This window comes from Paramisgurnus dabryanus, chromosome 20 (genome assembly GCF_030506205.2).
Source record: "Paramisgurnus dabryanus chromosome 20, PD_genome_1.1, whole genome shotgun sequence".
Classification (NCBI taxonomy): Eukaryota; Metazoa; Chordata; class Actinopteri; order Cypriniformes; family Cobitidae; genus Paramisgurnus; species Paramisgurnus dabryanus.
Window position 1 is genome coordinate 21,841,524 of NC_133356.1, and position 24,156 is coordinate 21,865,679.

The 24,156-nt window shown below is 35.0% G+C and overlaps 3 protein-coding genes and 2 long non-coding RNA genes across 6 annotated transcripts; 3 read left to right on the forward strand and 2 right to left on the reverse strand.

Moving 5' to 3' along the window:
- Positions 1–372: 372 nt before the first annotated feature.
- Positions 373–17,687, forward strand: dapp1 (dual adaptor of phosphotyrosine and 3-phosphoinositides). Its single transcript, XM_065297039.2, has 9 exons — positions 373–574; positions 13,296–13,418; positions 13,971–14,104; positions 14,193–14,323; positions 14,552–14,599; positions 14,746–14,808; positions 14,894–14,979; positions 16,923–17,010; positions 17,159–17,687. Exons 1-9 carry the CDS (start codon positions 516–518, stop codon positions 17,180–17,182), a joined length of 756 nt encoding a protein of 251 aa, XP_065153111.1. The 5' UTR covers positions 373–515; the 3' UTR covers positions 17,183–17,687.
- Positions 3,545–5,644, reverse strand: LOC135787617 (uncharacterized). The gene is made up of 2 exons (XR_012335544.1): positions 4,453–5,644; positions 3,545–3,800 (listed from the first exon to the last, which is right to left on the reverse strand). It is a non-coding gene; the product is annotated as an uncharacterized lncRNA (long non-coding RNA).
- LOC135787616 (uncharacterized) lies at positions 7,340–10,621 on the forward strand. Of its 2 annotated transcripts, XR_010547129.2 has the most exons (7): positions 7,340–8,226; positions 8,396–8,476; positions 8,617–8,690; positions 9,305–9,397; positions 9,566–9,629; positions 9,696–9,794; positions 10,466–10,621. It is a non-coding gene; the product is annotated as an uncharacterized lncRNA (long non-coding RNA). The 2 variants fall into 2 exon arrangements; XR_010547128.2 differs by having other exon boundaries at positions 7,340–8,476.
- Positions 17,688–17,714: 27 nt separating the features above from the next.
- On the reverse strand, positions 17,715–19,083 carry lamtor3 (late endosomal/lysosomal adaptor, MAPK and MTOR activator 3). Its single transcript, XM_065297040.1, has 7 exons — positions 18,960–19,083; positions 18,700–18,736; positions 18,564–18,598; positions 18,411–18,469; positions 18,191–18,324; positions 18,033–18,096; positions 17,715–17,947 (listed from the first exon to the last, which is right to left on the reverse strand). Exons 2-7 carry the CDS (start codon positions 18,706–18,708, stop codon positions 17,874–17,876), a joined length of 375 nt encoding a protein of 124 aa, XP_065153112.1. The 5' UTR covers positions 18,709–18,736; positions 18,960–19,083; the 3' UTR covers positions 17,715–17,873.
- Positions 19,084–20,302: 1,219 nt separating this feature from the next.
- rrh (retinal pigment epithelium-derived rhodopsin homolog) lies at positions 20,303–24,138 on the forward strand. The gene is made up of 7 exons (XM_065297038.1): positions 20,303–20,666; positions 20,988–21,178; positions 21,738–21,837; positions 21,957–22,110; positions 22,230–22,398; positions 22,604–22,782; positions 22,864–24,138. Exons 1-7 carry the CDS (start codon positions 20,540–20,542, stop codon positions 22,967–22,969), a joined length of 1,026 nt encoding a protein of 341 aa, XP_065153110.1. The 5' UTR covers positions 20,303–20,539; the 3' UTR covers positions 22,970–24,138.
- The last annotated feature ends 18 nt before the right edge of the window (positions 24,139–24,156 follow it).

Sequence of the window (24,156 nt, forward strand, 5' to 3'; positions counted from 1 at the left end):
CACACTTAAGAGGAAGTTTTTCCTTACTCAAGATAAATGGTTGTTAATTGTGCTTGAACTTTAAACTATATTACGGGATTATAATGTGTGGACACTTTATGTAGGACACTAAGTGATGCTTCATAACTAGGGCACTGGGGAGCCTTCTTCCAACAACTTCCAGGGTAACTTAATAAAATAAACAAAAAATGACTTCTCAGTGTTTTGTTATAACAAAAAAAACGAAAGAAATTGTGAGTGGGGAGCTTTTAAACAGTAATGTCGCCGATAATGGGGCGTTTGGTCAATAAGGTTGATGACAGGACACAGGTCTATTTGCAAAGTGGTGAAGTGTAAATGAAGTCAGCTTCTCTAAATTAGACTACTGGGGGCGGATCTGTTAGACTTCCTCTGTTTTATGCTTTCGCTTGTAAAGCAAACGACGCACAGATAAATAACTGTTTTAGTTAAACGTAAAGAGAAATCAGTAGTGGGTGACCGAGTAACAGTTATCACCTGCATTCACATATGAAGAGATGAGTGTCGGTTCAACACGCAGCTGTGATGAAGACATGGACGAGCTCGAGTCAATCAGGTCAGATCAATATCACGGGTTTTATATATATATATATATATATATATATATATATATATATATATATATATATATATATATATATATATATATTCCACACCTTTTATGCTTTATCATGTACTGCTTATCTCTTTTTCATCACGTCTTTATGCGTTGCTACACACCTTCACATGGTATGTTTGTTAGTTCATTCATATCGTTATTTCTCAGGTGTCGTCGAAAATGTAGCTATTTAGAAACAGAAGCATACGAAAAGAAACATCGTGAATTTTACTGAAGAATTTTTTTACTATAGTTTGTTATCTACAGTTGTAAAAAGGTTAATTTAGTATTTACTAAAAAACTATAGTGTCTATGAATTGTATATGAATATGAACTGTTTATTATAATATTATTATAGTTTATATATTAGTAATTTGTAGACAAACATAGGCTAGCTACTACTGGAGCAGGCTACGTGTATTTTTTCATGTCAGTAATGTTGTGAATGTGTTTTGTACACCTGCTAAGCCTGTTCTTGAGGTAAGTATGAGGAAATACTCTTATTTCACTAATTGTTAGGAATTGGGGCCTGTTTAAACAAAAAGTGACTACTGACTAATCAATTGTCAGCTCAGCTGGTGAAACTTTACTGCAGTTACATTTAATGTAACGCATATATTTCAGAGTAACTTTTCAGAAAAGCAGTACAAGATTTAAAGTTCAACAGGTCCAAAATATAAACCTTTAAAAAAATGATGGCATAAAAGTATAAAATGACAGGTTTGGCTGGGGTGAAATAAGTGCACTGTAATAAATGTACTATTTTCATGCAATAATTTTGTACGTAATGTACAAAAACCTTTGGAATTTCTTAAGGAAAACATAAGATAAGAACATCTCAAGCTGTGCAATTTTTCAGCGCCATTTATTTCAGTGTACACTTTTACTGGTATTAAAGGAACACGCCCACATTTTGGGAATTTAGCTTATTCAGTTAGATAAGTCCATACATACCTTTCACATCTCCGTGCGTGCTGTAACTCTGTCTGACGCAGCCCCTGCTAGCTTAGCTTAGCACAAAGACTGGAAGTGAATGGCTCCAGCTAGCAAACTACTCCAATAAGGTACAAAAAAACGCCAACATTTTCCTATTAATGTGTTGTGATTTGTATAGTCACAGCGTGTACAAATAACAAGGTCATATGAGACACAGCGATCTTTACATAGTGGGAACTATATTCTCATAAGGAAAACCACAGCTACTTGGGCGGAGTGATATGCACAACTCTGACCGAACTCTCTGCTCCTCACCAGGGGGCTTCTCAAGTGCTGCGAGCAAATCCCTCCGCCCAAGCAGCAGTGCGATCGCCTTCTGATAATATAGTTCCCAGTATGGGTACTGTTAAAAGATCGTTGTGTCTCATATGATGTGACTATACAAATCACAACACATAAATAAGAAAAAAATTGTCAATTATTGGGAGCAGTTTGTTAGCTGGAGCCATTCACTTCCAGTCTTTGTGCTAAGCTAAGCTAGCGGGGGTCTGCGTCAGACTGAGTTACAGCACGCACGGAGATGAGAAAGGTATGTATGGACTTATCTAACTCTGGGGGATACAGTGAATAAGCTAAATTCCCCAAATGTGGGGTGTTCCTTTAAGTATACTTTTTTCAAGTGCACTACTAAAGTTGCCTTCATGCTTCGGGATGAGTACGGACCGTGAAAGATTTAGGTTATTTTTATGAAAAGTTCTTGTGAAAGGGAAGTCAGTCTCTAACCACATCAACTTTTAAACATACATTTTTCAGAGATGACCCTCAAATACCAGAAGGCAAGACTATTAGGATTATGATGAGTTGTTGCTCCATGTTTTACCTCGAAATAAAAGCATTTAATATTTTTAAGGTTTTAAGTTTTTACAGGACTGTAAGATTTACCCAATAATATTTTGCTCAATACATTGTTTTGTAGAATAAGTCATCTTTATTTGTAGTGCTTTACGCAATAGATTACTTCATAGCAGCTTTACACCAACAAATGATGAGAAACTATCAGAATTTCAGATCACATCACGCAAGAATTACAAAAATTGAGTTTTGGTTTAAATACCATTGCCACACTTGAATTTAAAGCTAATGTGTCAGCTCATACTATAGTGTCTTTGCATTGCACAACCGAGTCTATAGATTACTCAATTGTAATATCCATTTACTCACAAATAATAAAACAAGGTGTTGTGCAGAACATAAAACTTTTGATGTTTCTTAAAATGTTTATTACTGCTTATAACACATATATCCCAGGTGAAAAAAAATTCTATTAAAAATATACTTTAAAAAAGTGTACTAAGTATATTTTCTAGATTTTGTACTATTTTCGTCAAATCCAAGTATAGTTAAGTGTACTCAATTATGTATTAACTTCAACTTAACACCTATTTGATTACACTTCAAGTGTAAATAGTATGCTAAAATGGAACAACTTTTTTTAAACTTCAAGTGCACTAAAATACACTCCTGAAAATCAAGATTTATGAGTAATTAAGCACACTTACAGTACAATTGCATTGTATTGCAATTTTAATGGAAATACACTTAAAAAGCCATTGCAGCACAAATTATAGTTGTGTTTAAGTACATTTTGTGCATACTGCTATCATACTTATAATTAGTATAAACTATGTTAATTTAGTATGCCTCTGTAATATTTCAAGTGCTCTACAAATGCACTTCCTAACTATTTTTAGTGCTTTTAAAGTGTCCCACTATGACAATAATAATGTTTTTAAAGTGAATTTCAATTATAACCTAAACATCATAGACACGTACTTTCAGTGCAATATTATTATAGTGTATTTTTTATATTTTAAGTATATTTAATTTGTACTTTTATCCCCATTTTGTTATACTTAAGCATGAATATTGCTGTTACACTACAAGTGTATAATATAACAATTCAGTTCAAATGCACACAAACAGATTACAAACTGCATTTCAAAAAAGGATCTTTATTAATGACACAAAAGTAACACACAAAACAGATATTGGCAAAATGGGGAACCTTAAACAGTCGACTTTCTTTGAAATGCCGGGAAGAGAACAATTGCGAACAACTTGTACTATATGGACATCTAGCTCTGATTTGAACTACTGGAGGCCTTGTAACTGGCATTGTTGCACTTCCTCCGTAGAAGGTCCCGGATCTCTGCCACCTCGATGTTGGGGAATCACTCCCTCACTGCATCTGTAAAACAGGAAAGAGACATTTCAATTTCAATTTTATTTATATAGCGCTTTTCACAATTTGTAGTTGTTTCAAAGCAGCTTTACATTAAAAGAAGCAGGGGAAACAGAAAAATCGACAGACAATATAAGTAGCAAAATACAGCGGCTATGAATAAACTTTACAAGTGAGCAAATTAATAATGTCTCGTATACAAGAGGGTGCTAAGTTAAGCCAATGTTGCTTGACTCCCCGGGGTTAAAAAAACCCTAGGAGAAAAACCTCAGGGAGGAACAAAAAGTCCTAGGAGGAAAAGATATACACATATATATATATATATATGGGATGTAAACGGATAAGGAGATTTAACGGGTTCCGTCTAGGGCTGCACGATAAATCGCATGTGTTTGTCAGGCGCATCTCCTCAGTAATGCCGGTTCCTTGATTAGTATTAAATCGCCATCAGCTGTTTTCAGATGGAGCAGCTTTAACTACAGAGCCGTAGTTCCCTGACAAGCTGGGCCATATCGCATACATATCGCAGCCGATACGTCCGCGATAATTAATGCGAAATTGCCCCGATTGTCAGTGAACTACGGCTCTGTGTAGTTAAAGCTGCTACATCTGAAAACAGCTGATGGCGATTTAATACTAATCAAGGAACCGGCATTACTGAGGAGATGCGCCTGACAAACACATGCGACTTATCGTGCAGCCCTAGTTCCGTCGGTGGTCAGGCATCGGCTGGGCATCACGTTGAAGGGCAGCCAGTAGATCAGTGGTGTGTTGACCTCCACGGCAGCCAGAACTGGTCTGTTTGTCTCAATGTCCTCGGGTTTGAGGACGAGACAGGGAGAGAGAAACAAAATCCTATTAGCGTAGGGGCCATTCACATGTAATGCAGTGTCACACAGTGTTGTGTTTTAATATCTGCTCGGTTCCAGACAGGCTAGCTATTGCGGCATTAGTAAATTACCCAGACGAGTTATGTGAATGCTTTGTTCCGTACAAGCTAACTTTTGCGAGATAAGTATAATTTACTAGACAAATTATGTGAATGCTTTGTTAAAGAAAAAAAGTCTTAAAGAATAATTCCGGTATTAAACACTTTGAGTCTCATTTCTGGTTTGTTTTGGATGAACTACAGTGATGGTCACTGAAATTTTGACAATGGGTCGTGTCTTGACTTTTTAACTTGTTTAGAAGCGTCTCTTGACTGCTTCAGAATGGAAGTCAAGGGCCATGCACAAACATGTCATTAAAACAACACTTAACGTTCATTTTCAAAACTGTGCTACTCACAGAGTGGTTTGTGGTGTTCGTTGATGATTAAAAACAAATATATCAGAGCAATGTATGATTTCAATCCGTGTTATTTGCTATAGTGGATCTATTTTTTCAGACACCTCACAACCACGTATATACTTCCGCTCTATATTTGAGTCTGAAGCGTTAGCACACTCTTGACCACTTGATGGCGACAACCACTTTGCCTAACAAGGATGCTGAACGGAACTTGGTGTCTAGCGTATAGACAGTCACAATCGAGCTCAAATTCAAACCTAAGGCTGGTCACTGAGCCATCAAATATGGGAAAAATTTGTGCCCTACTCCGAGGGCACAGTTGCTCTGCTCATGCTAGCCTTTTGAGAGAAACCGAGCGAAAAAACTACAACCAGATGTAAACAGACCCTTTTCCATTTCCGGCGGCAGAGTGATATATCAGCGAGCAATGAGTCTTCCAAGAGAAGTCAATGGAATTTTACAAAATGCCAAATAAAACACCACAGAAACTGTATTTCGCTACACTACTTGTTTTTAATCATCAACGAACACCAAGAACCACTCGGTGAGTAGCACCCCTTACGAAACTTAACCATGGTTTTACTACAGTTAAGACCAAAAAAACCATGGTTACTGTAGTCAAACCATAGCTACCACAAAATAACAATGGTTTTGACAACCATGGTTTTCAAAAACCATAGTTAAACCATGGTTAGTGTAGTAAAACCATGGTTTTGCTCATAGTAATCAATTGACCAAAAAAAACATGGTTACTACACTTTTACCACAATAAAACCATGGTTAATATTCGTAAGGGACAGTTTTGAAAATGAAGGTTAAGTGTTGTTTTAATGACATGTTTGTGCATGACCCTTGACTTCCACTCTGAAGCAGTGAAGAGACGCTTCTAAACGAGTCAAAAAAAGACACGACCCATTGTCAAAATTACAGTGTCCATCACTGTAATTCATCCAAAACAAACCAGAAATAAGACTCAAAGTGTTAAATACCAGAATTATCCTTTAATGGAGCATTTCACCTTTAGAAACATTAATCTTTATTGAAAGTGTCTCATATTTGTAGTGGAAATGTAACATACATTTCGAATTTGGTGCCTATTTGACTAAAAAAGGGGTGTTTGTAGTCTCACCACCTCAACAAAGATATTGGACTTCCTTCTTTCAATGATGCAAAATTATAATTTTTTACATCATTGAAAGAAGGAAGTGCAACACTGAAATCTGTATTTCTCCTGTCTCAGGAAATGATGCATGACCATTCAAAAACATGACTGGGGTTCTAAAGATACAAAGCTTAATACAAATGGGTGAAGTGTCCCTTTAGATTTAAAGTGATTGACTGTGTCTGATTCACAGATACCAGTTGGCAAATCATTTCAGAGCTTAGACACTTTTGATATTCTAGGGAAAATTAAGAGACCAGAATTTTGCGACCGCAGTGTACGTGTTGGATTGTATTCTGATATTAATTCTCTAAGATACGAAGGTGCTGGGCCTTTTAAGGTTTTATTGGTGATTAATAGTATTTTTAATTGTATGCGATATTTGACTGGTAGCCAGCATGACATGGGCATGAATTAAAACAATATTAAATTAAAAGATTAAACTTAACTTACATCATTTTTACACAGAAACCTCTTCAGCGTCAGCAAGGTCGACCACATGGTACATGACCTCTGTAAACACAAACATGGATAGACATCATATTAAAAAAGAAGACAATCATACAACTTTAAAATATATTTTGACTCCAAGCTTCTTTACAACAACATCTAACGTTAGTTTATCTTAAACTTAAAGTGAAGCTGGCTTGGTTACTAAACAGAATAAAGCTATTAAAACAGGCTTGCAAAATAAGCAGCATCTATCAGAACTTACCTACAGCAATGACCCAGCGGGCATATGACCGACCTTCAACGTTGAAATTTGGTTGAAATTAGGTCAGTTGTTTGTTCAACGTTGAAACAACGTTGAAACAACGGTGAATGGTAAACGGTTGAAAAAGGTTAATAAAATGCTTAAAAATCAACGTTGAAAATTGGTTGAAATAACGTCAGTTGTTTGTTCAACGTTGATTCAACGTTGAAACAACGTTGAAACAACAGTGAAGTAAATGGTTGCAGAGAGACAATAAAATAATGTTTTATAATATGTGAATCATTCAGAAAAAAAATGTAAAAACTCATTTTATAATATTGATGAAATTATAAAAAAAATGTAACAAATAATTGAATATACAGGTAGCGAGGTAATCTCGCGAGATTACACGAGACTGGACTGTTTTAACGGCTGTCTGCGAGATCTTGCGTATCACACGAGAAAATGCTTCAGAGAAAGAAGAGGTAAGGAAATATAAGTCAATGTAAACGTATAACGTTATTTTATTCACATATACAAAGTGGTATGACAAAAAAGCACGATGCCAAATCGGGTTTTTTTCTGTTAGTTGCGAATGTATTCGTTATAGTAGTTAATTTACTAGTCCACGGGATGTTCCCGCCGAAATTGGATTTCGTTATTATGAATATTAATAAATTAATATGAGGTGTGTTTTTATCAACTTAACCACTTGGTTGTTTTTGCTTCAGAAAAGCAACTAGTTATAAATTTAAGGGCTTTTTGGACAACTTCGGTGAAAAACTGTTGATTTCGTAGTTCAGTCAGCGTAACTTATATCCGAGAGGTCTTACAGGCGCCACAGACACCTATCAGCCTTTTGTAAGGAGGAGCAGCTCGAGTACGGTCCGGTCCGGTCAGTGTTAGCTGCTTAGTTTCTCAAATTACTATTACTGATAAAGTGTTAAAACTTAGATGAGATGTTGGTGTTTTATGGCTCACGAATTCGCAATAACGGATACGTATAGCAGTTCGTGTTAATGACATTAATCCAAACTTATTGATGACATGATAACATGGGCGTCGAATCCAATATTAATCATGCTGAGGTTTTCTCGACGGGGTAATGTGTATAAATGCAGTTATAAAATTAAAAGGGACAAGATAGTCGACGTGACCCTCATGTTTCCATGGCAATCACTCAATTACGCTTATGACGCTCACCTGCGGTCATTCGCGCAGTATCCATGATTTTAAGCGGCTTGAAACACTTAAGTTAACTCCTTTGTACGAAAATATCATGTCGTGTAAGTTTGCATGTTCTATTTGAATTGAAATACATTGTAACGGTGTAATTTTGCTTACTTGTTGAATAGTTAGCAAGTTTTAATGGAAATAGAAAATAATGGTTATCTAGACAAATGCTCTTGTTTTTAGTATATTTTTATAACTCTTTTGTAATGTCTTCGTTATCAGAGCCCTTCAAATTAGAATAGTGAGGATGATCTTGTCAATGCTGAGATTTTCATGCATCAACAGCCACTACATCTGGATCAGGTAATGTTGTGTTAACCCTGCTATTCTACAGTATTTACTTAAATGCAGTATGCAAGTGTATGTATTCATGTTCTGATAAAAGTCATTATAGAATTCTCTTCCAATATTGCACTAATTTTTCTTTTTTATATTTTGTCAAGATTGAACAAGAAACAGACAGCAAGGGTTGTCAGGTCAGAAACAGAATGACACACAAACACAAGAAACTTCACAGGTGAGAATTGAGAGTGGCTTTTTAAAAACACCTGCTACTTGTTTCTCAAGACTGGTTTATCATTGTCATTAGGAAAATATAAGAAACTAATTTAGGATACAATGGTTACTTTTCAGCACAGCAATTAATTTCTTTTGTATGCCACTATTCCTTCTACAGTATGTAGGCCTACATATTTCAAACACTTTGTTTTCAGTATACAGAGAAAAAAGTTAATCCAGTGTTCAGAGTGGATGTTGATGCAAGTTTTATAGAGGCTTCATATTGACAGGAAAAAAATGGGTCTTTGTGGTGGTGTACATGACAGCATTTATTTGTTCTTATCTTTATGTATTATGGCTTTAATCATAATTTTTTTTAATTGTCAATGAGCTACCACCTACCCTGGTAATGCACCACCAAGATACCATGTTGTAATAGAAATCCGTAATTTACCATTTCTTTTTTGTGAAACGTTTCCCCTAAAACCTTACAATGAATTTAATATTTGTTTTGTAACCAAATCAAATTCTACTAATCCTAATAATTAAGATGCAGTGTTTTGTATTTCACAATTTGTTTTCTTTTTAAAAGGGGCTATGACTTGTTTTTATTTTATGTGTTTTAAATTCTAGGCAGATCAACATGCAATTTGAAGACGTGTGATAAAATACAGAGAGGTGAAGTAGTGTGTCTTTCCAGATCCCCAAATCATTCCTTCTTAAAAGGTAATGAATAGTGTTATGACAAAAAATGTAAACATTCTTAATTTCTTTAAAAGTTGTACTTGGGCCACAGTTTTCTGTATTTCTAACCAAAAGATTACATTTATATTTCTATACTAATGAAATTTGTTTTTCTTTTTCCAAACTTTATCAAATGCAATGATCGCTAAGATGAGCCTGAAGAGGAGATTTGGGAAGATGCTGTTTCGTAAGTCGCTTTGCCAGATCACCTGTGGTAAGTTTGTAAAACATGTATTAAAAATAGGATTAGAACATCTCCTAATCAAAAGTTTTTGATCAGGTCGGGATGTCTGCTAACAAGATGCCTTGCTGGTCTGGGCGAGTTTAAAGGCTTACACAGACAATCCAGAAGTTCTGAAGTCCATCTTTGATTTCATTGGTAAGGGACTACACAAAAGGCTGTTTGACCCACACGTAAAGCAACCTGTCAGTGTTTGCTTTGTTAAGCATCTCTTTTAGGGGTGTTGAAAATATAAAGTTAATATCACTTAAGCATTCAGTATTGGATTCATTTGTAACCACATCGATCAGAAGCACCATTCACAACCATAGTATTCTTTATCCTACTATGTAAGTCAATGGTGCTTCTGGTCAGTTTGGTTGCAGACATTCCTTAAAAAATCTTTGTGTTCATCAGGACGATTTAAGGTGTAGAAACATCTCAGCAACCTCAGTTGTTGCAAAGGGTCTGAATATGTATAATGTAAATATGATGTTTTCTTTTTTCATACATTTGCAAAAGTTTCTAAAATTCTGTTTTTACTTTGTAAAAATATCTAAACAATTACAGTATCATGCAACAACATAAAATTGAAAGTGAAAGGTGTATGATTTCTGAATGCACTGTAGATGATATTAATTGAACCTCATTGTCATCTTCGTAAACACAACAGCTTTGTTCTTTCATCAGATGGCTATGCAATGTTTCAAGTCAGACTATCAAAGAAAACGCATCTTGCCCTGATGTGCAATAACAAGATTTTTTTGTACATGGGCTAAAATGCAGCATTTTTTGAAAATTAAATATCTTGTGTTTTTTCCCCTCCTTAGATGCTGTCATCATATTAAGTACAGCATGAGCCAGAATAGATGGGTGGTGGTGGCCATAAGAAGACTGTCAACTAAACCAACAACAAAATTCATATTTGCAGTTTTTCTTGAATAAAGTTTTTCTATTCAGATTAATAAAATGACTTTTAAACATGATTTTGTTTCATATTTTATGATTTTATTATATATTTAGAAAATTCCACTTCTGCACTACTAACTGGAAACCTAACTGTTTGAAATAATGTGTTTTATCCATAAAAATATTTTTAACAGCTGCTTTCATGTTTATTTGGAAAGGGTAGGCACCTGCCATTTTATTTGTCCACATTTAAACTTTACCTTCCTTAAGTGTTTAGTTTTATGAATGGGGTTGTACTGTAAGTTATGCGTAGCAAGTTGCATTCATATGATAATTGCACTAAAAATGACACGTTTACAGTAAATAATTTAGTGAGTATTGCAGTGTAAAGTAAAAATCTATATTTAGTGTTAAAAACAACAAGGAAATAGAAGGTTGAAATTGCGTCATGATATCAACCATAATTCACCTATGTTGAAAGTGTGACGTTGAAACAACGTCGTGATTTCAACGTTGAAATTTTTTGCAAAACCGAAAGGTAATCCAACGTTGATTCAACGTTGGTACCTGACGTTGATTCAACGTTGAATCAACGTTGAAATGCCGACTGGGGAGCTTTTAAACAACAGAAATCGTCTAAGGTTATCGTTTAAAATAGCAGAAAGAGCCATTTGCTACAGTTAGCTGAACATCTCCAACACAAGTAATCTTGCCGTTTTATTTTTAAAGTTTTAAACATCGAATTGATTCGTTTATCAGGCATTTTGCATGTTACTTTGCTCACTGAAAAACCGCATGTTCAAGTTCCTAACGTTACTGTGTACAGTGTATAACTTACTCTTAATGTTTCCTGTGTGTGCTTTAAATTAAAACACTTCTCGCATAAAGACAAAAATAATCACAGTGAAGAACAAAATAGGAACAAATATGGAACAGATCTGCGCGATGTAAAGGAATGAAAGTCAAACTTACCTCAGCCGTACTGTTTAGCATGAAAACGAGTCAGTAGCGGTTTGAAAAATGCCGTTGATCCTGATTGGTGGGAATGAATGGGTGGGTGCAGGTGCATTCTGGGAATTTGAGTCTTTTGCCCTGGCGTTGGTACTGCTTTAGCATGCTGCTGTAGATGTATTTTGACTACAATTTCCAAGTTGCATTGGATGTTTTTTTTTTTTTCATTATTTTGGATCCTCTGCTGGCACTTTATGTACTTTTTATAATCTGCGTTTTCACACTGATTTGTTCTTTATACTTTATCAATAATAAAAATATTAAATATTTTTATAAAATGTATAACGTTTACAAAACATGTTTAGTTGACAAACATGTTGACAGTTATTTTGAGTGATGGTCAGATTTTCTTAAATAAAAAAAACCTTTATCAATTAAATTACATTAGCATAATAATACATGTATTTAGTAAACACACTTGTAGATATATAATGTTTTTATGTTATGTGCTGCCTTGAACCCCCCACAGCTTTGAAAACAGAGACAGCAACTCTGTCATTAACCCTTCACACCTCACAACCAGCACTCCTTACAACCAGCTGTGAGGATTCCTAGAAACTTCCACCAGTATACATCCATATACACAAGGTTTCTGGATGTTTCACGAGTTTACTTCTGAGTATTACGTTTCCAAGCACTCTGCCTCATTTATCTGGCAAACCTAAAGTTTAGCAGGGATTTCCCATCCGTATTTGTCTGGATACAGCTCTTTTCATGCAGTGTATAGCCTACATTTTATTATTCTAACGTATTTTATGAAAGTACTCTGATATGCAACTAAAAATACACTTATTTTATTGTGTACTGTATAAAGTGTACAGAAGTCACACTTCTAATGAAGTGAGATCCTAGTATGCTAAAAAAGTAAATTAACAATTAATTTCCAAAAAATATACTTCCCATAAGTATATTGAATTGTCACTCTAAGTATGTCAAATTTAATACACTTAAAAAAAATAAACTTCTATACAATTTAAAATACATTGACAACAAAGTACACTTTCAAAAAGTACATTTAAAAAATATTTTAATTACTGGTAAATTAGTATACTTATTTTTTGGACTCTTAAGTTGAACTTAATTACATCTTTTTTTAAGTATACTTCCAAAAAGTACATTTAAAAGATAATTGAATTACTGGTAAATTCATTATACTTATTTTTTGGACTCTTAAGTTGAACTTAATTACATATTTTTTGAAGTATACTTTCAAAAAGTACATTTAAAAGATAATTGAATTACTGGTAAATTAGTATACTTATTTTTTGGACTCTTAAGTTGAACTTAATTACATATTTTTTGAAGTATACTTTCAAAAAGTACATTTAAAAGATAATTGAATTACTGGTAAATTAGTAAACTTATTTTTTGGACTGTTAAGTTGAACTTAATTATATCTTTTTGGAAGTATACTTTTAAAAAGTACATATTAAATACTCTTTAAATTAAGTACAACAAGTAGAAGCATACTTGTTTTATACTTCATGTACTTCAATCATATTTCTAATACACTAAAGTATACTACTTTTTTACCTGGGATAAAATGGAATCAGATTTGTTATCCTAGGTTTAACAGATATCAGTCTTATGTATCAAGAGTAGTGTTGAGCCAAGTTAAGCAGTAAATACAAGCAAAGTGATATGCAGCTTTAGTTGAATTCGATTAAATTTGGCTTGTGATGTGTCTAACAGATGCCTGTTTGTAGTCAAGTCGCCCATTTTCTCTGTTTCCCTCTGTAGTTGGTATCATTATGATTTGTCCCGGCATGCGGCTGAAGCTCTTCTCCTTTCAAATGGGGTAGATGGGAATTTTCTGCTAAGAAACAGCAACCAGGGTGCTGACTGCTTCGCTCTGTCTGTCCGGTAAGACCTTATGTACTTGCAGTCACGTGCTTTGAATGAACTTTAATATTAGTGTAATAACATATAAAAGCACCCAGCAGATTATACACAACTTTGTACTTTACACATACATACAATAGATGGGAAATCAGGTCAATTGCGAAATGTTTTGACTACGTGAGCTACTTTTTTGTTATTCCCCTTATTTATCTATTACTCTTATCCGTCACTCTTTGATGTTGCTTTAAACATTTCAGTTCCCTTTTCTTTTTTAGGTGTCAGTTGTGAACCCCACATCTGCATTCTTGCTTGTTTATTTTAAAGAAATATATTGCATAAAAACGCCATAAGTGGCTTTGCTATTTCGTGAATATAATCACAGAGGCTGTTGCGAAGTGCCTGCAACCACTTATTTACAAAATGACTCAAAGTAAATCTTCATATTAGTACTGTTATGTTCTTTTTGTTAGTCAAAATTCACACACCATGGCTTTTTATTTGATGACAACAAAGAAAGTTTGTTAGAGTAAAAATCTGGTTATAATGATGCAATTTCCTCCTTGACATCTTTAGAGCAAAGGATTCAGTCAAACACTTCCACGTCCGGCGGCACTTGGGCAGATATTCCTTTGGCTTCAATGAATTTTCCTCTCTTCAGGATTTCACGAGACATGTTGCCAATCAGCCCCTGCTAGGCAGTGAGACAGGTTGGCGTACCTTTACTTTACACTTACACATGAACTCATTGTTAATCACTGCTGTGACACCGATTCCCCTTTCACTTTTTTAACAAAGGAAACCTTATTGTGGTGCGATTCCCATACCCACGGCAGGTGGAGGAACCATCTATTTATGAGACCGTGTGTGTACATACAGCCATGCAGACGGGGCGGCATGAAAATGACTTGGTGCCTAATGCTCCATCAGTAAGTCAATCGGCCATTAGGATTGGGGTCTGTTTGGTTCATAAAGAAGACATTTCGCTTTATTAATATTTCAGCAGAGAATCTAATACTGAATAAAGCAACACAGCAGGAAAAGAAAAAGTTACAGTTGGCACCAGCTGGCACAGGACAGCACAGTTTTAGGACGATGGTAGAAAAGTGCAATATGTGTTCCTGAGTCACTGAAAACTTATTTATCTTTGTCTTTAGCTTGGCACTAAAGAGGGTTATCTTGTGAAACAAGGTGCCATCATCAAGGTATGTGTACATGTTACACAAGTTATGTTTATACCCATATGAGTCAAACCAATGTTTGTGTTTAATGCCAGTTCCAGTTAATACGGAGTTAAACTGTTTCTGGAGCAGACTGTGATGCTGACGTCTCTGTATTTGTTTTTGTGTAGAACTGGAAGCAGAGATGGTTCACGCTGAATAGATATGAACTCAAGTATTTTAAAGACAAAATGGTAAGCGTGTGTGTTTTGTGCAGCGATCACTAAACAATGAAGTTGATTTTGTCTAACAAAAAGGAAAATTTTGTTCTGTTTTTAGTTTGCAGAGCCAATTCGAACCCTAGATCTGACAGAGTGCTCTGCGATTCAGTTTGATTACAGTCAGGAGAGAGTTAACTGCTTTTGGTAAGACCTTCATATTGTGCCTAAACATCTTGTACTGTACTTTTAGTGAACTAAAAGTGATATGATTGTAAAGCATGGCACCCCATACTCAAAATGCCCTTGCTCAAGCACACCTCAGTCACAACCCAACTTTCAGGTTACAAGCCCAACTCTCTAACCATTAGGCCATAATTAGGCCTTACTGTTTGTGTAGCAGTGTTAAAGGAAAACACCACCATTTTTCAATATTTTACGATGTTCTTACCTTAACTTAGACTAATTAATACATACCTATCTTTCTTCAATGCATACACTTAATCTTTGTACAGCGCGTCGTGAATGTGTTAGCATTTAGCCTAGCCCCATTAATTCCTTAGGATCCAAACCGGGATAGAAGCCATCAAACACTTTCATGTTTTCCCTATTTAAAGACTGTTACCGGAGTAGTTACACGAGTAAGTATGGTGGCACAAAATAAAATGTGGTGATTTTTTAAGCAGATACTTCAACCTGACGGAAGTTTGAGCGATAGGGGGAGTAGTCAGGAGTAATGATGTAATTGCGCGCCGAGGTTGAAGTGCTGCAAACTAAGTGCTCTTCCGCCATACAATATAATTTTTTATCTGCTTTAAAAATCGCCACATTTTGTTTTGTGCCACCATATGTAACTACTCATGTAACAGTCTTGAAATAGGGAAAACATGGAAGTGTTTGGTGGCTTCTAAATTCATCCCTGTTTGGATCCTAAGGAATGAATGGGGCTATGCTAAATGCTAACACACTCACAACATGCTGTACAAAGATTAAGTGCACGCATTGAAAATAAATAGGTTTGCATTAATTCGTCTAAATTGAGATAAGAACGTAGTAAAACATTGAAAAACTGTGGTGTTTTCCTTTAAAGGGATAGTTCACCCAAAAAAAGAAAATTTGGTTATTAAATACATATTTAATAATTCTTGGATAAACCTCTTGAGATGTCATCATTTACTCACCCTCATGTTGTTACAAATCTGTATTATTTTCTTTGTTCTGCTGAACACAAAGGAAGACATTTTGAGTAATGTAATGTAACTATTTTTGAGCGCCATTGACTTCGATAAGAGTGTTTTTTTATACTATGGAAGTCAATGGTGCTTCTGTTTCCTGCTTGATTACAAGTATCTTCCTTTGTTTTCAGCAGAACAAAGTAATTTATACAGATAAGTAACAACATGAGGGTAAGTAAATGAGGACAGAATTTCATTTTTGGGTATTTACTGTTAATATAAAACAATTTGGTACTTGGTATATATTGTTAACTGTAAATCTGTCTTGAACTGTGTTTAGTAATAGAAAAACATTTCTAAACCTAAAAAGTCCAATATTACTTCTAATGGCAAACAATTGCTGTGGGTGAAGAAATGAGCTTTTTATCGTGCTACACTACACACGCTTCCTATATTACATCGGAAACTTCTGTACTTGGCCAAGTGGAAAATTACTAGCTATTTTTTGACTACTTAAAAATAAGCTACCGTATCTAAATGGCTTGCGCAGTTCCTGAGCACATCTGAACTGAAAAGAACATCTTGGTTTAGTCATTTATATTTCATTTAACAGTGGGGTTACAAAAGGTGACATGAAATGGCATTTCCTAAAGTCCAACTTTGAAACTTTTTAAATAGGCTAAAATGCCATAAGAAATAATCCTACAACATCCACATCTAAATTTTCCAATGTTATACTTTCATTCTCAACTGTGTGGATTTCACATAATTTCTAGTATGTACGTCAGTTTAAAAAAAGAGGAAGTAGGGTCAGAAACCCTTAAACATGGACTTCCTCCTGCCCACATATTTTCCAAACCATGCCACACTACCACATTACCCAATGTAAAAGATCTCTCCATTAAAATACTAAACTGACTATCCATGGATGTTAGCAAAACACTCGACTCACATTTATCTCTTTCTGTGTGATAGTATGGTGTTCCCTGAGAGGACATTTTATCTGTGTGCAAAATCAGGTACTGAGGCTGATGAATGGATAAAGATAATACGATGGAAACTGGTAAGAGTGTTTTGTTTGAAAGCTATCAAAGCAGCCATGAATAATTATTGTATTAACAATACTGTCAGTTATTTCCTTAATGAAACTTATTGTATGTGTTCATCTTTTCATTTCCCTATTTTTAATGCTGACTATCTTACATTTTCAGTCACAGATAAAGAAAGGTCGATGATGGTGACATGGAGAACAAAAGCATTTGACTAAATGAAAGCTGTGCAGTTTTATATGAATTATTACACCTGCAGTTATTTACTATCTGACGGTCTGTGACTTTGGTTACATGGTCATGCATTGAAGATTGTTCATGAAAGACAAGTTCAACAGCACAATGCTAAAATGTTTATATGGAAAGTCTGAAGACAGTGCACCTCCAACATCAGATATACAATTACAAAGTAGTATTTTTTTCACTTATTTTGCTCTTCTGTTAGCCGAACTGAACATTAACCAAAAGAGAGAATGTGCCTTGAAACATCATGAGTTCTCCCAAACATGTGTAAATGTACAATCTGCCACCAGTAAGGTGTATAATATACTGACCTTTGATCCATGAAAGTTTTTAGTTTTGCCTCTTATCAAAAGGCCATTTGTAGTGTGATGTGTGAATTGACAGTTAACATTGTGTTATTTATGAATGTGTAGACAGTATTTATCTTCCTTTTACTTTCTGTAAAAAGTGAATAATGTACAGTAAATAAAATATATATTTTTTAAACCAAAGACTTGTTTATTAATAAAGACACAAAACCAAAGGGTTACATTCATATGAGACACAGCATAAAGACAAAATCCAATACACAAGCCCACATAATATATATATGTACATATCTATGAGCTACAACATTGTAGAAGTTAACCCATCTCTAAGCTACTTCCACAACCTGCCTTAATTCTTCTATCAGGGGTACAAGCTCCTTCTCAAGACTGAAGATCAAACCTAAATATAAAATACATATATGTTCAAATTGATCAAACTTATTTCTTATTAACAGTACTATAAACCAAAACCAGAAGAGATCTACCTGTGTTGGCATTACTACTTGCGATGAAACTTATCACTAAGGGTAATCGGTTGAACTGTATTATCTACCAAGAAATGCATAACAGGTCTCATATTACAAGACATTCTTTATAAATAACTTTATTTAAGTCAAATGTGAACTTTTGTAAAACACAGTACCTGATACGTGTTATAATAGCAAATGATGCTCTTATTTTTGGACAAGCCCAGCTTGCTGCCCTGATCGGTCGCCAAGGCAAAGGTAGATAAGAAAGCTGGTCGCAGTGCATATTCAGGTGCATTGTCATTGGCAACTTAAAGTGAAAGAACAACCACAATGTCAGATGAAGTTTGTGCAGACAAAAGGCATGAAATTGAACAACAGAGCTGAGATTGTTACCTTTGATTACAGGAACTCCGTCTCTATCTGTTACCACTATTGCATGAAGCCCTTCAACACTGAGAAATAAATACATTCCTTACATATGACAATGCATATTATAATAGTCAATTAAGCTTAACCGTTGTTTCAAACCAAGATTAATCCGTTTACCTTGGCAGTTGTTTATACAGATAGCTCCGCAGATTCTGTAACGCAATCAAACACATACTCTCAGCTACCGTAATAAACATTATATTTAAATCAGAATATTTAGAAAGGCATTATTAGTCAGAGAAACTGTACTTACATCTGCCATATTTATTGCAATGGGTTGAATAATTCGCCTGCAACACACAGAAACAATAAAGATAAAAAAATGATACAACACAACATGACAATATCAATGTCGCTTTGTCTTTTTTGCATCAATTTCTACATAACGTTAGCTACCGACACTACAAATGATAACTTACACTGCGTACGAAATTAAAACCCCTAGTAACTTAATTCTACTGAATCGAGAAAATATTTACAAAAAGCTTAATGCATTAAACGTGAGAGATTTACCTTTAAAATGCGTGATTTCATAAAAGTTTCTCGACTTGTTTATGTGCGTTCATCACATGACAGATAGCGCAAGTCTTTCCGTATACGTAATATCCGTTGACGCGTCACTTCCGGTCAAAATCCGTAAAGACATCGCAAAGGCCCTCTAGTGGCTTAAACTGAGCAGTAGCTTCATTACCAAGTCTGGTTTTCGGAAATATCTCTTTTATTATAGTAAAAATAAAATAAATATTATAGTAAACTTTGCATTACTGTCTTTAATATATCAATTGAATTAAGAATGGTTTTAATTTTAAAAGATTAATCTGCAAATACATTTCTTTACTAGCATTCTCGTTATATTTATTTTAAAGGGATAGTTCATCCAAAAATGAAAATTCTGTTATCATTTTCTCGTCCTCATGTTGTTCTAAACCTGTATGAATTAATTTTTCCGATGAATACAAAAGAAGATATTTTGATAAGTATGTACACAGTTGACTGTATCCATTGACTTCCATAGTAGGAAAACAAATATAATGGAAGTATTGTGGTTAATGATGAAGAAGATATTTTGATAAATGATGGTAAGCACACAGCTGACGTTCCCTATTGAATTCCATTATATTTGTTTTTCCTACTATGGAAGTCAATGGTTACAATCAGCTGTGTGCTTACCATCATTTATCAAAATATGAAATATTTTCTTTTGTGTCTTTTCATACAGGTTTAGAACAACATGAGCATCAGAAAATGATGAAAGGAATTTTCATTTTTTGGGTGAACTATATCTTTAACATTTACTTTTAGGTGCATATCAGATAAGATTTGACCAAAAGCAACAATGATGAAAACAATGAGATACTAAAATTAAATGATCAATTTAAGTATTATTACATTAAAAACAGAAATTGCATTGTCCCCTGCTAGAGAGCACAGGGGCTTAAACGCAACAAGGGGATAGGAAAGATTAACTTGGGTAAAACCCAATCCTTTCTCCATGGTGGCTGTATTTAAAAATGTTTTGCATGTAATACATTTAACATGTACTTAACATATGAAAAAATTGTATGTTACATAAAATTATGATAACTTGTAAATGTTCCTTACAAATAGGCCATTTCAAGTTGTTGAATTAAAAAGTTGCATAATCAGATTCCTGAAATAACAATAACGTTACCAGATAATACACAAGAATGTTTTACACATAATCCTGGGGTCCAACTGTTTTTAACAACTATTTGTTGTTTAAAAGGCTAAAAATATTCATGATTTGTACACACACTTCTAAGAAAGCTTTGCTGAGGCTTGGAATGAAAAGCCTTCATATGCGGATTAGTACTACAACAACGCTCTCTTCAGTTCTCGCAAACCAAGCAGAAAACATAATTAGAGAGCTTTCCATTCCATTGTTTTTCCAGCCCTTCATTCCCACAATCACCCTGTCATCACCTAAACCCTACAGACCCTTTCCCCCCTCACACACACTCTTTCATGATCTTGTTCTTTCTCAAACTAGAACACAGTGAGTCTGGACTTTAAAGTACCTTTGAGCTGAATTGATAGAAACAGATGTGATCTAAAATCTGAACGGTGTGTAAATGGCTCTGTGTGACAAAGACCTGGAATCTGGCTTTCTGAATTCATCAGAGAATGTTCCTTATGCTGAAAAGAGTGCCTTCACACAAACAGAGCACAACATTGTCGCTGCGTATCTCATCACTGCAGGTAAACTGTATGTTTGTTACTTGGTGTATTTCATTATAGTGATCAACTGGCTGATTCAACTTCTTACATTTTCATATTAGATAAGAGCTGCTCGTACATCCATCTGTGTCTTAACATCAATCTGTAAATGTGTTTTCAAGCATTCCTTGACATTTGACATTTATAGATCCATTCAAGCATTTGAGGCAAACAACAGGGGGAGTCTGTTAAATGGAGAACTGAAACAGTGAAATGTTTTTCATGGACATGAAATATGTTTGTGTGCGTCCAGTGTCCACAGATGTATTACCTCCTTCTCTTCCTGTCTGTTTCTCTTGGCAGGAGTAGTCAGTCTGTCTAGTAACATAGTTGTGCTGCTGATGTTCGTGAAGTTCAGAGAGTTGCGTAATGCCACAAATGCTATCATCATTAATCTAGCCTTCACTGACATCGGAGTCGCCGGGATCGGTTATCCCATGTCAGCAGCCTCAGACCTGCACGGGAGCTGGAAATTCGGCTACATGGGTTGCCAGGTGTGATGGTCACAAACACAAAATTCAAGAGATTATTTCTTTTAATCTTGTGATGAATTGTGGGCAAATAACACTTAAAGGGATAGTTCACCTAAAAATGAATCGTCTGTCATTATTTACTCACCCTCATGTTGTTGTAAACCTGTATGAGTTTTATTCTGTTGAGTATAAAAGAATATGTTTTGATAAATGATGGTAATCTCACAGTTGACCATAGGAAAAACAAATACTAAGTCAATAGCTACAGTCAACTGTGTACTTACCATCATTTATCAAATATATTTTTTTGTGTTCATTAGAAGAAAGAAACTCATACAGGTTTAAAACAACATGAGGGTAAGTAAATGATGACATAATTTTAATTTTTGAGTGAACTATCCCTTTAATTTCACAATGAGGACTTTAAATGCATTTGAAATAAAATGTTTTACTTACTATTAGTTATTTAGATTATTACATAAGATTTAACACACACAGTACATAAGAATAGTGAAGCAGGTGCGTGTCACATTATTTGTGTGAACTGCTTTGCAAGATGCCTCTTTTACCTCTTTCATAGATCTATGCAGCCCTGAATATATTTTTTGGAATGGCCAGTATCGGACTGCTCACAGTGGTTGCCATCGACAGATACCTTAGCATATGTCGACCTGACATAGGTATGAATTTTTCCATTCAATAACTGTGAACCAATAAGGTCTGTCATTGTCTTTGTCAGAGTAAAATAAAATCTTTGCATACTGGAACTCAAGCAACTCAATGTGTGCACTTGTTACAGGACAGAAATTGACATCAATGTCATACACGCTTCTTATTGTGGCTGCCTGGCTGAATGCCGTGTTTTGGTCATCCATGCCCATCATAGGTTGGGCAAGTTATGCTCCTGACCCAACAGGGGCCACCTGCACCATCAACTGGAGAAACAATGACACGTGAGTCAAAAACAGCACAGATGATCATTCACATCATACAGACCTGTTTTATTTGTTAACATAATGCGAATATATAAAGATGAAAATGTATCAGTTATTAACATCATATGTCATTTTAGATCTTTCGTGTCCTACACAATGGCTGTGATCACGATCAACTTCATCATTCCTCTCTTAGTTATGTTCTACTGTTATTACAATGTCTCTGCTACTGTGAAGAGGTACAAAGCCAGTAACTGCCTAGAAAGCATCAACATCGATTGGTCAGACCAAATGGATGTCACCAAGGCAAGTATTAGTTTTTATTTGGCATTAAAATCAATTGTTTGAATCTTACAAAAGCATGGATAAACTTTACTTCAAAATGAAAGAAAAATAAGGAAATGGTTTTATGTTAAGTGATGATTCTTATTTCTGAGAAATGTGAACCGGCATACTAGAGGTTTAACTGTGTAGTCATATCTTTGTGGTTCCTGGTTGCTTCTTTTTTTAGATGTCCATTATAATGATAGTGATGTTCCTGTTTGCCTGGACACCATATTCGGTTGTGTGTTTATGGGCATCATTTGGTGACCCGAAAATGATCCCAGCTCCTATGGCCATAATTGCCCCACTTTTCGCTAAGTCCTCCACCTTCTACAATCCTTGCATCTATGTCATAGCCAACAAGAAGTAAGTGCACTATTTCACTACATCTAAATGTTTTATGTTTTATCTTTTTTACTAATAATTTGGATTTGCTGATCATTGCAGGTTCAGAAGAGCCATCACTGGAATGCTACGATGCCAAACCCGACAAAGAGTTACGATTAACAACCAGGTTCCAATGACATCCTCTTCTTTACCCCTAAACCCCTAAATGATGAGTGAATACATAAAACATGACCTGCACCTAGCGCTGGACGCTATCTCCCTGTTTCACATCACTAGTGTACCTGAATAAAAGTTTCATCATGATTTATACAGATTTTTATAATCCATGAGCATTTTAATGACATATTTGTAAGCATCAAGTCCATCAAAAAATATTTTTCCAGAATATTCCAAATTTGAGCTGAAATGCATGTAATTTTCACTAAAACAGGATTTTAGGGCGGGACATAGTGAGTTGGATTCTTTGGATTCTGGAGAGTATTTGATTGGTCAGAAAAATCTGACGAGTGCAGAATGATGTCATAAAAATCATAAATCTGTTTTGGCACCCTAACCTAACCCTATCCCTGCATCCGAAATTGCATACTATGGTACTGAATTAGATGAAGTTCATACTCATCGACCATTAAAACATAGGCACAATTGTATGAATATGGATAGTATGAATGAATTCGGATGTACAACATCCGCCATGTTGATAGAACACATGAAATACGTCTTCATGACAACTACTTAGTCATTAACTGGAATTAAACTAGTGCAATTTAATCAGAAGGGACAGCTGTTTAATGTGTTTGCATTTGAATAGAGCCGCGGTACTGCTTTTAGACATTTTTGAATAAAACAACAGCTCTTCTTCTTCATTGGTTAACTCATCCCCATGGGCTCACGGGATAGTAGAGTGTCCATTGAATGAACACTTTGGGATCTTGCCTGATGTAGTAGGTTATCCGGGTACTTTTTGCCTATACGGTTTTTCTAATAAGGTACTATGAGTTCGGACATACTACTCACCTCATCTACTGCTTTTCGCCTAATTTATATATTATGGAAGTAGACGGTTCCGGACACAGCGTGTGAGTTTTTAATACTTATATTTTTTAAATATGAAATTTGTTAATATTTTGGACCAAACTAGTTTATAGAAATCTTTGAGGCTAACATATAATTTTTTTTTAAAGGAACAGTATGTAAGAAATGTATATAAATTAATCATAAAATGGCCCTGATATGTCACTAGACATTAAGAAATCATTTTCATTTCAAATCCTTATCTCACTAACAAAAGTGGTCTGGCCAGGATATTGTCATTTAAAAAGTGGAGTTGCAGCCCTCAACTGATGTTTATCTTTTTATTTTGTGTATTGGCAACCAGCTGTGTGTGATTGCAGT